This window comes from Prunus persica, chromosome G1 (genome assembly GCF_000346465.2).
Source record: "Prunus persica cultivar Lovell chromosome G1, Prunus_persica_NCBIv2, whole genome shotgun sequence".
Classification (NCBI taxonomy): domain Eukaryota; kingdom Viridiplantae; phylum Streptophyta; class Magnoliopsida; order Rosales; family Rosaceae; genus Prunus; species Prunus persica.
The window spans coordinates 15,786,368-15,802,889 of NC_034009.1; the positions used below are offsets into that span (position 1 = coordinate 15,786,368).

At 37.2% G+C, this 16,522-nt stretch overlaps 1 protein-coding gene across 1 annotated transcript; it reads left to right on the forward strand.

Moving 5' to 3' along the window:
* LOC18793933 (UDP-glycosyltransferase 92A1) lies at nt 4,032-5,608 on the forward strand. Its single transcript, XM_007226368.2, has one exon. It carries the CDS (start codon nt 4,035-4,037, stop codon nt 5,559-5,561), a length of 1,527 nt encoding a protein of 508 aa, XP_007226430.1. The 5' UTR covers nt 4,032-4,034; the 3' UTR covers nt 5,562-5,608.

A 16,522-nucleotide genomic window follows, 5' to 3' on the forward strand; every position in this document is an offset into this window, starting at 1 on the left:
TGGCAATTTCAAACCAACTTCTTTTTCAAACATCAGTGGGACTTGTTCTTTAAATTTTTTATTAAAAAAAAAAAAAAGTTTCAACTGATGAGGAAAGTAAAGAAAAAAAAAAGGAGTGAGAAAGTTTTCAAACCTTTGGCTTGCAAAGAAAGTTTTCTTCAGAATCAAATTTTGGAGACGAAGACGAGGAAGAACGTAAAAGTTGAGAATCAGAAACGCAGCTTTTCGGAAATGAGAGGGAAACTGAGAGAAAACTGAAAATTTTAGAGAGAACGTAAAAGTTTAGGTCAGGTGACCAAAAAGTTTATATAGTGTCCCAATGATAAATACAACAACAGTAGTCATGAAAACCGCCCTAGTAAGTATTTATTACGACATTAAAATAACATCAACCGACGTGGTTAGTAAAAAAGCTTTTTGACTTTTTGTATTCCGAAAAGACGTGGTTAGTTGGGCGCTACATGACAAAAGTTTACTTTTGAATACGTGAAATTACAAGTTACCATGTCGTTTTTTTATATGGACCGACGTTGTTTGTCAAAACCTCGTTGCCTGTATATTAATGATCAACATTGTTTGTATGTTTAATACGTCTTCCGTGTTTCACGAACCGACGTTGATTCATTCTGTTAAATGTCGTTAGGGTTTATATAACTGACGTGGATATGAATTTTTTTTTTATAAATTGAGTTTTTTTCCACGATTTCTTTCAGTTTCAGTTTTTAATTAGGGTTTTAGTTTTAGTTTTCAATTAGAGTTTCAGTTTCAGTCTCACCTCTTAGGAGGCAATTGTTTGGATGTTGGTGTGTGTGTATGCTTGTGTATCTGATTCACAAACATACACACATCACCAACGTTCAAAAAAATTTCTCTTTGAATGAATATCTGTGGCTGCCGTTGTCAAAATTTAGAAGGCAATTGTTTGGATGTTGATGTGTGTGTGGGTTTGTGTATTTGAATGACACAAACACACACACATCATCAACTTCCAAAAAATGTTCTATCTGACTTCAAATCTTAGGCTGCCGTCGTCAAATTTTAGAGGCAAATTTTTGGATGTTGATGTGTTTGTGCCTCTGTGTATCTCAAAGACACAAACATCATCAATTTCTAAAATATTGTCTTTCTGTGGTCCGATTATGATAAGGAACAGAGTTCTATCTGGTAAGATTTCGAAACTCTTGGGATCTCAGAAAAATATGATTCTGTCGGCGGTTTTCTATATAAACCGTCGTGGTTATTCTCAATTCTTGTCATTAAGTTGATCTACTGACGTAGGACACAAAAATACAATAATAATAAAAAATTACAATTAAGACGACGGTTTAGATACAAGTTGAGACGTATAAATTAAATAAATACGACAGTCTTAGAAAATTGATTACGTCGGCCGTTTTCTATATAAACTGTCATGGTTATTCTCAATTATTGTCATTAAGTTGGTCTACCGTCGTAGGATACCAAAATTCAATAAATAAATAGTAAAAAAATTATATTAATAAGATGACGGTTTATATATAAGGGTTGACGTATAAAGTTCATAAATACGACGGTAATTTTAACTTTACGACGTGGTAAATTTTATTATACAAAGTTAATTGAACAAACCAACGTGGTTAGTGTTAGAGATACCGTCGTAGTACGCTTCAAGAAATAAGTCGATAAATTTATCTTTACCGTCATTGTACATGCATTTAATATGGCGGTAGTTTGTAATTTACTATCGTGGATTGTTTTGAAATTATACGGCGCCGGATACGAAAACTTGGTCGTGTTTATTACGGAATAAAAACGGCGGCAGTTTTTTATACCGTCGTCTTTACTTTCTACGTCCGTGGATTCATACCTTCTGCCGTTGTTTGTGGGCTCCGAGTATACTCTGAGGAAAAAGTTTTTCAATAAGACGTCGCTTTTTTAATTAGGTGTGTCGTTTTTTAAAAACACCAATTGAAATCTCCATTTTTTAGATGTTTAAGTTAATCATACACGGCGGTGTTATAAAACCGTCGTCTTTTCAAACACAACGACGGTTTTCTGTCAAACCGTTGTTTTTTTCTGGTCGTCTTTTTCACTTTTTGTAGTAGTGATTGTATATATAAATATTATTTGGGTGCATCCATAGCCTATAAGTATCATGCTTCCTTACTTCAATCATTCATTCAAATCCTTTAAGATAGATTTCTACCATGAAGTAGTGTTAGAGAGAGAGAGAGAGAGAGAAAGAGAGAGAGAGAGAGAGAGATAAGGAAGAAAAAGAAACAAGATAAAGAGCGTGTGTGTTTGTCTTGCAATATTTCATACTTATCATGGTGTGTGGGTTATGTAATATGTTCTAAAAGTTCTTATTTTGTATGTGAAAATCATGGGTTATCCTATTTTAAAATCTCTCTCTATTTTCAAGTCAAGCATGTCTAATTTGTGCAATATTTCACACAATATATATTATTTGGAGTTTTTGTGAAGTATATATTATTCATGGAACATGAGAACTTCAGTGACGGGGTATCCGAAGGATAAATGTACCAAATGGGGACATAGGGCAGTGAGGCCGATATGGGTCATATACTGGGTACAATTTGTGAAGGATAACCAAGATATGAAGTAATGATGTGATATGATTTGGATTGTGTATTTTTTTAATTATATTTTTCTAGAGTGTGTAAAATGACATTACTTGATTGACATGTTACATAATCTACTCACTGAGCGGTGGTTTGCTCATCCCTCACCTATTTTGTTTTTCAGATCAATTAGTGTGCAAGAAAAAGCCAAAACCAAAGAAGTTGGATTAGTTTAGAGTGATAAACTTTTATTTATATCTTGTACACTTGTAAGATTATTATAATTTTTTTTTTCCATATATATATAATGGTAATGTATTTTAACCAATTTTTCAGTCTTTTTATTTATTTATTTCAATTCACGCACCCAGATTCTAGAATATTCTTTATTTTCGAATCGGGTCTTGACAAGCGATCCGATCTGATATGCCAAATCATCGAAACCGATTAAAATTGGATTGGATTGGATCTTGCACAACCCTAAAACCTGTTGTCGGCAGTGTATTCAATCCATACTTATGTGGTGTTTTATGATTTTAATGGAATTTAAAAGTTTGGAGGTATTCAACTCAAATTTTTAAAGACTTTATAAAAATCTAGTGGTATTCAATTGTAACTTTTAAAAAGTCTTTAAATACTTAGCGGTATCCAAATATTTAGTGACTTTTATGGTTGGGACTTGGGTTTCACAAAGTCTCATCTTAAAGTTCCACGTAATTTCTGAAGTTCCTTCTTTGGAGTTGCCAAATGGGTTACCTGGTCTACATGAAATTATAAGTGCCAGGAGAGCCCAAATCTTGTCCAAAGTGACTATCCAAACGAACCCTTAAGAGTTTGTTAAATAGCGAATTTATTATAAGGGTGAAGAGTAAGACCAAAAGTTCGGCCAATTCACTAGATCTATGTAAAATGCGGAGAAATTATTGTATGGTATATGAATGTGGTAGTGTGCTATATTGGGTTTCACATTTGGATGGAGGTATACTGATGTTCTCTAATACCAACTTCGAGCATATAAGACTCCATTTGGATGGAGGGATTCTAAATTGATGAATTTAGACAACATTATAAAGTAAAATTATTTGTATCGACTATTACAATTCATGTATGCCAAGAATTGGACAAGAGAAAAAAAAAAAAAATTATAACTCAAATTATTCGTTGCATATAGTCACTTCAAATGTACTACATTTAGTTATTTCAAATATATTCAATCTAATGTGGTTCTTGTTCTTATAGCAAATTTGGGCTCGTCTAATCCAAATAATTCCTTTCAAATCCCTCTATCCAACGGAGCCTAATATCGTAAATTTCTCCCATCCTACACATGCATTTATGCTCATACCTTTCAAAACAGCATATATATATATATATATATATATATATATATATATATATATATTATTCTTCTTCTTCACCATTACATATAATTTCAGCCAAATCCAAAGGAATCAGAAAAACCCAAAATCAGAGATGGGATTTGAAAATGAGCACATTGTGATGCTGCCATTCATGGCTCAAGGCCATATCATACCATTTCTAGCACTAGCAAAGCAAATCCAGCAAAGAACAAACTTCACCATCACCATTGCCACAACCCCCCTCAACATCCAGTCCCTCCAATCCACCATTGCCACCTCATCAAACAACAACACCATCAACTTGGCTGAGCTTTCATTTTGTAGCACAGAACATGGCTTGCCCCCAAACACTGAAACCCCAGAGAACTTGCCTCTCAGCAAACTGATCAATCTTGTTGCTGCTTCTGTCAGCCTTGAAGCTCCTGCTCGCCGCCTAATCTCCGACATCATGGAAAAGGAAGGCCGCCCGCCGCTTTGCATAATCTCTGATGTGTTTTTCGGATGGGCTAATGATGTTGCAGACAGCTTAGGCACTGTCAATGTGAGCTTCGCCACAGGTGGTGCTTATGGAACGGCCGCTGACACCTCCATTTGGCTCAACCTCCCACACCGCTCTACAGAGGAGGACTTCTTCACCGTTCCTGGGTTCCCGGAACGGTGCTGTTTCAATATCTCTCAGCTGGATCCATTTACAAGAGCTGCAGATGGTACAGATTCTTGGTCCAGATTTTTCCAGCCTCAAATTTCACTTTCTACTAAATCTTTTGGTTGGCTGTGCAATACTGTGGAGGAAATTGAACCCTTTGGATTGGACATCTTGAGGAATAACTTGAGGCGTCCTGTTTGGTCCACTGGGCCTCTCATTCCTAGAGAGGCACTCAAGAACACATCAACTTTGGATTTAAGTGTCTCAAGGCAGCGTGTGGGAAAAAAACTGAGTTTTCCTGCTGAGAAATGCCTTGAATGGCTTGATCAACATGCTTCAGATTCTGTTATTTATATTTCGTTTGGTTCTCAGAACACAATCAGTGAAACCCAAATGAAGGAATTGGCTATTGGGTTGGAAGAAAGTGGGAGGGCTTTCATTTGGGTCATAAGGCCTCCAGCAGGATTTGATTTGAAAGGAGAGTTCAGAGAAGAGTGGCTGCCTCAAGGATTTGAAGAGAGAATGAACAAAAGCAAACAAGGCTTGTTGGTGCACAATTGGGCACCTCAGTTGGAGATTTTGTCACACAAAGCCACAAGGGTGTTTGTGAGTCATTGTGGGTGGAATTCAGTGATGGAAAGCTTGAGCCAGGGTGTGCCAATTGTTGGGTGGCCATTGGCAGCAGAGCAGGCGTATAATTCAAAGATGTTGGAGGAGGAGATGGGTGTGAGTGTGGAGCTGACAAGGGGTGTGCAGAGCAAAATTGTTGGGGAGGAGGTGAAGGGTGTGATTGATTTGGTGATGGATGAAAGTGGGAAAGGAGGAGAGATGAGGAAAAATGCTGCTGTGATTGAGGAGAAGATAAGAGCATCAATAAGAGATGATGATGAAGAAAAAGGGTCTTCTGTTAGGGCAATGGATGATTTTGTTGCTGTTCTTTTATCAAAGAGACAAGAATCATCAAAATCCAGTAACTCCATTGTTAGTAATTAGGTTTTTCTCTTGAAGAGAAATGAAAGAATCTTTGTAACTTTCAAGTCATTTGAGAAATGACATAGTTTGCAAATTATGGAGCAAATGTTTTAGGGACTTATGAATAAGTACTTGGGAATTCTAATATTAAACTCTACTCGTGGTTATGGCAAGAGGTTGAAAATCATGACTAGCTTTAAATTTGATTTTTAAACAAGAACCAAAGAAATATCGAATATGGGAAACCCTAAAAATCTCTCTCAACTCTCTTTTTCTAAGCGGGGCTGTGTGTTTCCCGATTGGGGACTCCCCCTCCTCCTCCTCTCTCTCTCTCTCTCTCTCTCTGTGTAGGCGTACTGCCTGAAAATTGAGCCAAACCTCTTCCCATCTTTCTATCAATGACAAGCCTTTTTGTGCAAATTTCCTCCGGGAAGAGTACTCACGAAAGATCCTTTTCACACTCGATTCTCTTCTTCACACTCAATCCTCTTCTTCCCCGATCCTTGAAAAATAGATTCGGTCAATGGAGCACACCCGGAGTGTTGGCCAAAGGTCCTCTGATGTCTAAATCAATTAAATGGTCTTAGGAAAATGTAGCTTTAACTGAAAAGTGTGGAGCTTTGGTATTAGGAAGATACAGCTTTAACTGAAAAGGATGAAGTTTTCTCTACGTTCCAAGAGAGAAGAGGGGCGGCACGTGGCCTTGAGAGAGGGCAAGAGTAGGGATGACAACAGGCCGGATATGACAATACCATCCCCGTCCCCGCTTCCCATCCACGCCCCCATCCCCGATGAATAGTTTTTGGGGAATCCCCATCCTTGTCCCTATAGGAGGGGATATCGCCAGAGCCGGTCCTGGATTTTCTAAGGCCCAGGGCAAATTTTCTCAAGTGTGCCCCTTTATACAAATTAAACAAAAATAAAAAATAAAAATTATCAACTAATTAATTTTATTAAAATTATAAGAATTTACAAAAGATAAGGAAGAATACTTTGGGGCCTCATTAAAACCTTGTTTAGGGAAAACCCAATGGGACAAAACCCCAAACGAAGGAAAAAGAGTACCCCGGATTGTAAACATTGCATCAAAAAACGAAAACTACATATTTGAGTCTACATGCTTCCTCCCGAATCTCCATAAGCATTTCTTGATTTGATCAATCTTCTTTTCATCCTCCACAATTAATCGAAGCAAAGAATCATCACATGTACCTACAAAATAAAAATAGCAATGAAATCTAAACCACAAAACATCATTTAAAATGTCTTCTTGTTGCACTTTTAGATGCAAAATCATCAATTATACTATCATATTTAATGTTTTCTAACATATCCTTTTCAATGCATAATATCGCTAATCCATTTAGCCTATCTTGAGTCATGGTGGTCCGCAAATAAGATTTCAATAATTTTAATTTAGAAAAACTTCTTTCAGCAGATGCCACAGTCACAGGTAGAGTCAATAATACCCTATAAGCAACCATTACATTAGGAAACATATCCACACTCTTTACAAACTCAAGAATTTTAATGGATGTCCATGGTTTATCTGTTTCATATGCTTCTTTTGGTAACATCACTTGCAACACCTGTAATTCTGAAAATAAGTCTCTTGCATTAACATCAGAAACATCACCATGTTTTAAAGCATTTTCAAGATTCACACAAAAACCTTTCAATTCATTATCATCAAACGAAGTCAACTTTGCAGCATCAAATAAGAACCCAAAAATAGATTCAAAACAATGCAATTGTTCAAACCTACTCTTCAATTCACCCAGAGCAATATCCACTATAACAAGAAAATAATCAGTTCTAAATGATTCTTCAGCTGATTGTTGTTCCCTATCACTATTGGAAACCTCATCAAAATGCCTTTTTCTACAAACTTGACGTTTTTTTGGAAATATAGGCTCAATTCCCATATCAAGGGAAATTTCTTTAGCATCAATCATGGCAGAAACAAACCCATTTATTCTATAGTTTTCAAAAAATAAAACAAGTCCTTCTAATTGTCTTACAGCAGCATCAAGATGCATGTCTTCAGATTGTAACTTTTTACTAACTAAGTTAATCTTATGCAAAATGTCATGCCAAATAACCAAACTTAATATAAATTCAAAACTTGAAAGCTCTCCTGATGCTAAACTTTGAGCATCCCTACTCAATTTGGCATCTTCACTAATTTCTGTTAATTTAAATAAAGCTTCTCTGATTTGGGAAGCTTGAGATTTTATTGCTTTGACACTTTCAATGTGACTTTCCCAATGTGTAGTTGACAATGATTTCAAAGTTAAACCATCTATGTAATCAAGTAACACATTCCATCGCTTTGTTGAATTAGAGAATACCGTATATATGCATTGACATGCTCCAAAAAAAGATTTTGCTTTAACACATGAGTTGGCCATATTACAAACTATTAAGTTGAGACAATGAGAACCACATGGCATGTAAAATGCTCTAGGATTTATATCAAGTAAATCTTTTTTGTACACTTAGATTTTTCCCTTTCATATTAGAGCCATTATCATAACCTTGTCCCCTCACATCATCAATATTAAGTGTAAGGGACTCAATTACATTTTGTAATTCATTAAAAATTCCTAATCCAGATGTATCTTCCACATTCAGAAACTCTAAAAAGTACTCTTCTATATTTATTGGAGTACTTGAAACATCTACACACCTCAATATTAAAGTCATTTGCTCTTTGTGACTTGCATTAGGAGTACAATCAAGAATGACTGAAAAATATTTAGCTGTTTTTATTTTTTGAATGATTGCATGTTTAACATTTGATGCTAGAATAGCTATCAACTCATTTTGAATTTTATGGCTAAGATAATGATAATGAATCTTTTTATCTTGAATGAGCCGAAAATGATGTTGCATTACTGGATCAAACTCTGCAATCATTTCAAGTAGGCCTAAAAAGTTACCATACCATCTTCATAAATTTTTTCATTTGTTCCACGAAAAGCCAAATTATGTATAGCAAGACATTTCACAACAGCAATGATTCTGACAATAACATTTTTCCAGTGTAGTGTATCTTTCTTGATTAGCTCTTGTAATTCTGTATCAATTGTTTGATTTGTTTTCAATCTGATTTGCAATTCAACACAAGACCTCAAGTTAGTGAGGTGTTCAATACTGCTTTCATGTTGTTTAAGCTTCTCACCAAGATGTTTCCAATCTCTAATTCCTTCACTAGTTAACTGACTTCTAGAATTCATTGTTTTAAACAACTTACAACAGAAACAAAACACTTTATCCAACTCCTTTGAGTACACTAGCCATTTTCGATCCTTAGTTTCCCTATTTGGTAACGTACGAAGATAATAATTTGAAGAAAAATGTCTCTTGTGTTCGTCCATGGGGAATTTGAGATTAGTTTCTCTTAGGGGACCTTTTTCTACAAGTAAATCTCTCATTTTTGCATCAAGATTATCCCAAACTCGTGGATCATAAATGTTCAAATCAAATCTTGTTTCGGGACATTCATTTTCATGGCAAGGTTCATCAATATTTTCATTTTCATCTAGGAAAGGTTCATCACTATTTCCATTTTCATCTAGATCACCAATTTCTTCATTCACATAATTCTCATTTTCTACTAATTCTTCCAATTGAATTGGTTGTTCATATTCATTTGGTAAATCTTCTTCTAAATTTTCAAGTGAAGCATTGGTTTGTTTAACAAAATATTTATTCAAAGATCCTCTTAAACTTTGAGCAATTTCTTCTTCTTTTTTCTTTCTTTGTCTCTTGAGATTTCCGGAAAGTTGTTTCTTAGGAAACATTTTTTAATTTTCAGAATAAACACAACACAATTAAAAAAAAACAATAAAACTAATTAACAAAGAACAATAAAACCTGGATTTTGAGCATATTTTCTTCCACTTGAAACTTCCAATTATAAAGAAAAAGAATCCCAGCCAAGTTTTCTGTTGAATCAAATAATAAATAAGAAAAAGTTAACAATTAATCGCATAAAGCATCTCACAATCTTCAGTCAACTAGATACAAACACATGAAAGTGAGCATGAAAAAGCATTAGAAAACACATGAAAAAGCACAAACAGCAATTTTTCAACACTTGATCATTATTACCAAATGATTTTTTATTTATCCTATTAAACCACAATTCTACACAAAACAACTACAAGAGTTGAGTACAAAAAGATTCTATATGTATCTTAAAAAAAAAAAAAAAAAAAACCCTTCAAAGAAAGGCACTGGTCTAACTGGTGGATGATTTATTTTCCAACTCTGTTGGAGAAGAAGAGGAGAATCACCGGAAAAAAAAAAATTGCTTGCGTTGCTTTGCTTGTGTTATGAACTGAGAAAGTCGAAGGGTCTTTCCTTCTTTTTGTGGCTAATAAGAGTCTGTTTTGATTCCCCATATTTGTTGATTTGTTTTATATTATATTTTATAATTAATTAATAATGAACTTCCTTAGTCAATACGTTTCTTTTAGAGATTGAGTATAAAGACTGATTGGATTGATTGCCTTCCCTTTTCACTGACAAGTACAGGCAGCAACTCCTTTTGTTTTATTTTTTTTTTAATACAAATATATACATAAGCTTAAAAAAAAAAATTTGGGCCCCCCTCAGCTGTGGGCCCCGGGCTGTAGCGCTGGTGGCCCTGGCCCAAGGCCGGCTCTGGATATCGCCCATCCCCGCCCCAAATCCCCTATTCTTGAGCTAGGATCAACACAACCAAATCCTACTCCAAAACCCAATTCTCCAAACGTGACCAGATAATTAGAGAAAAGAAAAGGGTAAACAAACACAGGAAAAAAAAGAAAGAAAAAAAAGAAAGAGAGAAGTGAACAGTGCAACCAGTACTACAAAATTGTTAAACAATGACACAAACTAGACGAAGATGGATCTAAAAACCGTCATTGTGTTCCAAAAAAGGACGGTGTTCTAAAACGGTCGTGGTATATAATCTAGGGAAATAGCTCGAAATGCCACCTTTTTAATAATTTTTTCTGGAAATACCACCTCTCCCCAATCTTTTTTGCAACTATCACCTATAAATATATATTTATTGTCCACTTATTGCACACATATCACTTTTCTCTGAAATTTAGTTCTCTCTCTCTCTCTCTCTCTCTCTCTCCATCTAGCTAACTACCATCTTCTCACGAAGAAGAAGATCAAGAACAACCTACATAATCCACAGCTTTGCCCTCAAAACCCAGTTCTTCCTCTTCCTCTCTGTTTTCTTCTCTACCCAAATGCAAACCCCAATTTCGTCTCCCTTCAAATCCATTCGGGAACCTAAACAAACCCAAACAAAACCATCTTTTCTGAATATGACAGCATGTGTTGGTATTCGGTGGCCATTGTCTGAGCATTTTGGTCCAATTTTGGGGGGTTTTGAAGTCTGGGTTTACATGCCCTCTTCAAGAACAGCAATCGTATTGTGATTTTATTGCGGTTGTATTGTAGTCATATTGTTTTGTATTGCTATGGTATTGTTGTATTGATTTTTTTTTTTTTGGTGTTTTATTGATATGTTACTATAATTTAATAGGAATATATGTTGATATCATTTTTCTTTATTTGCTTGTGATTTGAGTAGGAGTTGAGATTATTCTTGGCTGAAGTATTATTTACGATCTCTCTCTTTCTCTCTCTCTCTGCTCTTTGTATTTTTCTCAACATTTATGTGTTAATTTAATGTCTGGCATTATTTTGGAACCATAATCATTGTCAATCTCATTGTTTCTTTGAAAGATTGCTGTGAAATTGTGAAAGGACCCGCCCCGAATTTTTCAGAACCCGAGGCGAACCCTTTGGAATTCCCGACATCCTCCCTATGCCAGGCCCAAATACTAAAAACCGAGACTTCCTGCCGAAAATTCGGCAGAGTCTCCCCTATAAATTGGACATTTCCCAAAATTTATACCTGCATGAAAACGCATTTAATATTCCCAACTGGCAGCATGCACAATATAATTTCATGCAATTCACACAAATGGCCTTCGGCCTTCCAATAATTCTTAACAGGCTACCAAACAAATCAAATATAATTTATGACTAATATTTAGTCTGCGGCTGCACTTAATAACCTTAGGCTGCCTACGTACCCTCCTTGAGGGATCAAGCCACACGTAGTTCTTCCTTATAAAACAAATTCCACATTTGGGCGATACCTTATTTCATTTCTCTGTATTTCAAATAATCTCTCCATACGCCGGTACAACCAACGCCACGTATGGGGCCTGTCAACACGCCGGATAACCTACGCCACGTGCGACCATGCCATCATATCACATATCTCCCCATACGTCGGTACAACCAACGCCACGTATGGGGCCTGTCCCAACGCCGGATAACCTACGCCACGCAGGACCTCAATTTCATATCACAAATCTCCCCATATGCCGGTACAACCAACGCCACGTATGGGGTCTGTCGACACGCCGGATAACCTACGCCACGTGCGACCTCAACACAATATCACATAGCTCCCCATACGCCGGTACAACCAACGCCACGTATGGAGTCTGTCTCAACGCCGGATAACCTACGCCACGTGAGACCTGAACATAATATCACAAATCTCCCCATACGCCGGTACGACCAACGCCACGTATGGGGCCTGTCCCAACGTCGGATAACCTACGCCACGTGGGACCTAACTTTCACTTGGTGATACTTGTAGTAAATCCAACATCCGAGGCTCCGATTCACGATCCGTGAATTCCTACACGATCCTAGAAATACCTAGATTAACATATATTAAATTTGGGACCATCCAACGGTCCCAACATATCGAACCCGGATAACGCACACTATGCGATTATCCGTTAAATAGTCAAACGACGTCCGAATTGAGATCCGCGAAATCCTACGCACTCGTGACAACCTAAGGATCTCATCGGAACACATCGCTACTTTTTCTACAGTGCCCACGCGCCGCCGCACGCGCCGGCAGCGCGTGGGTGCCCAAAGCGATAACGCTTCACCGGAAAATCTCAAAATCATGGCTCCAAACTCCTACCCTAGGTATAACACCCTATTTGGAGCCACTTTTGTTCTTGGACCTACCCCAAAAAGTGGCCGGAAATGGCCGATCACGGCGGCTGAAGTTCGGCCGATTTTCAATTCGAAAATCGAATTGTCTACGCTAAGAATCGATCTAATCCTACCCAACCATCAGCTAGAGCATGCAGAAGGGATGAATTTCCATACCTTGATCGCCCGAAATGGCGGCCGGAGGAGGGAGATCGGCAGCTGTGAAGATCGGGCGGCGTCGGCCGCTTCTTCTCTAAATTCCGGCGATACCGCGGCGGCTGAAGGCGGGAGACGACTGGGGCTGGAAGAGGACGACGCCCTGGTCATTTTGGTACCGGCCCCGTCCACAGCCGTGGCCGGTGGCCGGAGTTACGAGGAGAGAGAGAGGAGAGACCGACGAGAGAGAGAGAGAGAGAGAGAGAGAGAGAGAGAGAGAGAAAACCATATTTTTATAAAAATCCCATTTCGAAATATTTACGATTGTGCCACTGGGTTTCTTTTGACCATATCTCTCTCGTTACAACTCCGATTCGAGCCCACTACATGTCTATGAACTCGTCTCAGTACGACCTATCCAAAAATACTAGTCACTGCCCCAAACGCCCTGTATGGGGCCAGTCCCAACGCCGGATAACCTACGCCACGTGGGACCTAACTTTCACTTGGTGGTACTTGTAGTAAATCCAACATCCGAGGCTCCGATTCACAATCCGTGAATTCCTACACGATCCGTGAAATACCTAGATTAACATATATTAAATTTGAGACCATCCAACGGTCCCAACCTATCGAACCCGGATAACGCACACTATGCGATTATCCGTTCGATAGTCAAACGACGTCCGAATTGAGATCCGCGAAATCCTACGTACTCGTGACAACCTAAGGATCTCATCGGAACACATCACTACTTTTTCTACAGTGCCCACGCGCCGCCGCACTCTCCGGCAGCGCGTGGGTGCCCAAAGCGATAACGCTTCGCCGGAAAATCTCAAAACCACGGCTCCAAACTCCTACCCTAGGTATAACACCCTATTTGGAGCCACTTTTGTTCTTGGAACTACCCCAAAAAGTGACCGAAAATGGCCGATCACGGCCGCCGAAGTTCGGCCGATTTTCAATTCGAAAATCAAATTGTCTACGCTAAGAATCGATCTAATCCTACCCAATCATCAGCTAGAGCATGCAGAAGGGATGAATTTCCATACCTTGATCGCCCGAAATGGCGGCCGGAGGAGGGAGATCGGCTGCTGTGAAGATCGGGCGGCGTCGGCCGCTTCTTCTCCAAATTTCGGCGAAACCGCGGCGACTGGAGGCGGGAGACGGCTAGGGCTGGAAGAGGACGACGCCCCGGTCATTTTGGTACCGGCCCCGTCCACAGCCGTGGCCGGTGGCCGGAGTTACGAGGAGAGAGAGAGGAGAGACCGACAGAGGAGAGAGAGAGAGAGAGAGAGAGAGAGAGAGAGAGAGAAAACCAGATTTTTATAAAAATCCCATTTCGAAATATTTACGATTGTGCCACTGGGTTTCTTTTGTCCATATCTCTCTCGTTACAACTCCGATTCGAGCCCACTACGTGTCTATAAACTCGTCTCAGTACGACCTATCCAAAAATACTAGTCACTGCCCCAAACTCTCTCCGGTTAAAAATATGACTAAAATACCCTTAAATAATGAAATAATTAAATAAGGGTTAAATTCGGGGTCGGGGTGTTACAAATTGTTACTTCATTTTCTTCTTTCCTTTGTTTTAAGATATTTTTGTTTGGAGAAAAAGAACTCTGTTTTTGTAATCTAAAAGACTAGGTACTCATGGTGAGTGTTTTATGATCAACAAGATCCAGACTTTATGTATGTCAGTTTACTACTTTTGCACTTAAACTTTGGAATTTGAAAAGTCTTGTATGCCAGCAGTGTATCTATGTCACACATCTTGGGTAAGAGGTATTCTTCAATTGTGATGGTTTGCTTTGTTGTACGTACTGCCTCAAAATGTTTTCATAATTGTGATGGTTTGCTTTGTTGTACGTACTGCCTCAAAATTTTTTCATTAGTGTCTTGAGTTCAATACCAACAAAAGTTTTTAAATGACAAGAAATTATGAAAAGCTTATACATAACAGACATATAGTTGAACATAGCTGGAGTGTATATTTAGAAGATGTCATTGTGCTTCAAATTAGCAAATTTGTGGGGTGAAAACACAATGACAATGGTTGACATGTCATTCTTCATTTGATGAAAATAATTGATGACTTTGTATAGAAGTATACTCATTAAATCTCTTAGATTCTATCAATGAATGAAATATTTGACTTCGAGAGCTTCATGTTTTTCGGTTTGTTTATCTTATATTCTATAAATGAATGAAATATTTTGGTAGATTGGAGAGACTAGGCTTGAGCAGCTGCAAGAGTAAAAGGGATGATGCTTCATGTAAATTCAACAATTAAATAGGAGATTTTTGTTTTCAATTTGTTAATTCTTGAGATACTTGGTCATTTTTTAAGATTACGTGAAATAAAAAAATTGTATTGAATATTATTGTATAGTAGACCATGCAATTATTTTGATACCATTAAATGAAATTTTAATTCGATTTACTTGAAAACTTTGGGATCTTGAGCAAGATACGGCAGTCACGTATACGACAGTTTTGAAACATAAAAGACGATAATGTAAGAATGGTTAATTTTGACGATATCCATAGTTGCATCCACTCCATTATAATGTCATGTAGATTATAAAGTGGCAATAGACATGCAATACAAAAGCAATATGAAAGCAATAAACAAGCAATAAAGCGGCAATAGAAAACCAATGCAAAAGCAATAAAATGGTAATAAACAAGTACCGTATGGATGTCTTTGTACTCTCTTTCCCATATTATATATTGTTCTAATTGTTGAACTATTACAATATTCAGTTGCTACATATAATAAATAGTACATAAAAAATAATGACCATGTATGAAAATTTCATATCATTATAATAATGAACTCAAAAATAATATCAAGTATATTACACAAATATTAGAAACATACGGTTCCACAAGAAGAATACATGATATCTTATGTCCTTACTAATTCTTGGGGCCTAATAACAAGTATAATCAATGATGTGTACAGTTTGCTGCAAGTTTGCTTAGCATTTTCATAATAGAAGCTTTTCTTTTGTCTTCAGAAGGCATCTTAAAGAACTCATTGTCTACACATTACATTATGCACAAAATGGTCCCCAAAGCCAGTGTATGACTTGCACATCAGTGTCTGCACAAACCAGCTAAAACACATTGTGTAATTGTTAACCTCAAATTTGTTCTTCACAGGGAAACGAGTTGGGTGCAGCTTTTTCCTTGTGCAATTTGAAAAGAAAAAGAGAGAAAAACATAAATTGTCAAGACAAAACTGTAGCAAATTATAATATGGTCAAGTACTCACCATCGGGAAACAATATGCTTTCAATGAATAAATAACATATCATTTTTCAACCAACACTACTGCACAACTCATCTCAGAAACATGACTGAGATTTGACAAACATACAGGTAGAAGATCCAATCCATGAAAACACTCACATGCAAAAAACGAACCTAAATTATACGCCAACTCAAGCTACAAAAACCCAACTTGTTGAGCACTAGTCAACAAGTTTTATAGGCAAATTGAAATCAAGTAGAAATTACTTCAGCAGTAACACCATTTTTTCAACCAAAGATGCCAGCTTCCTTTCAATATCAAAAAGCACATTCAATTAGTCCCAAGATGTGGGACATAGATACCTAGTCTTTTAGATTACAAAAACAGAGTTCTTTTTCTCCAAACAAAAATATCTTAAAACAAAGGAAAGAAGAAAATGAAGTAACAATTTCACAGCAATCTTTTAAAGAAACAATGAGATTGACAATGATTATGGTTCCAAAACAATGCCAGACATTAAATTAAC

Excerpts from the sequence above, each read along its gene's own strand:
- LOC18793933 (XM_007226368.2), top strand. The coding sequence starts at position 4,035 with ATGGGATTTGAAAATGAGCACATTGTGATGCTGCCATTCATGGCTCAA.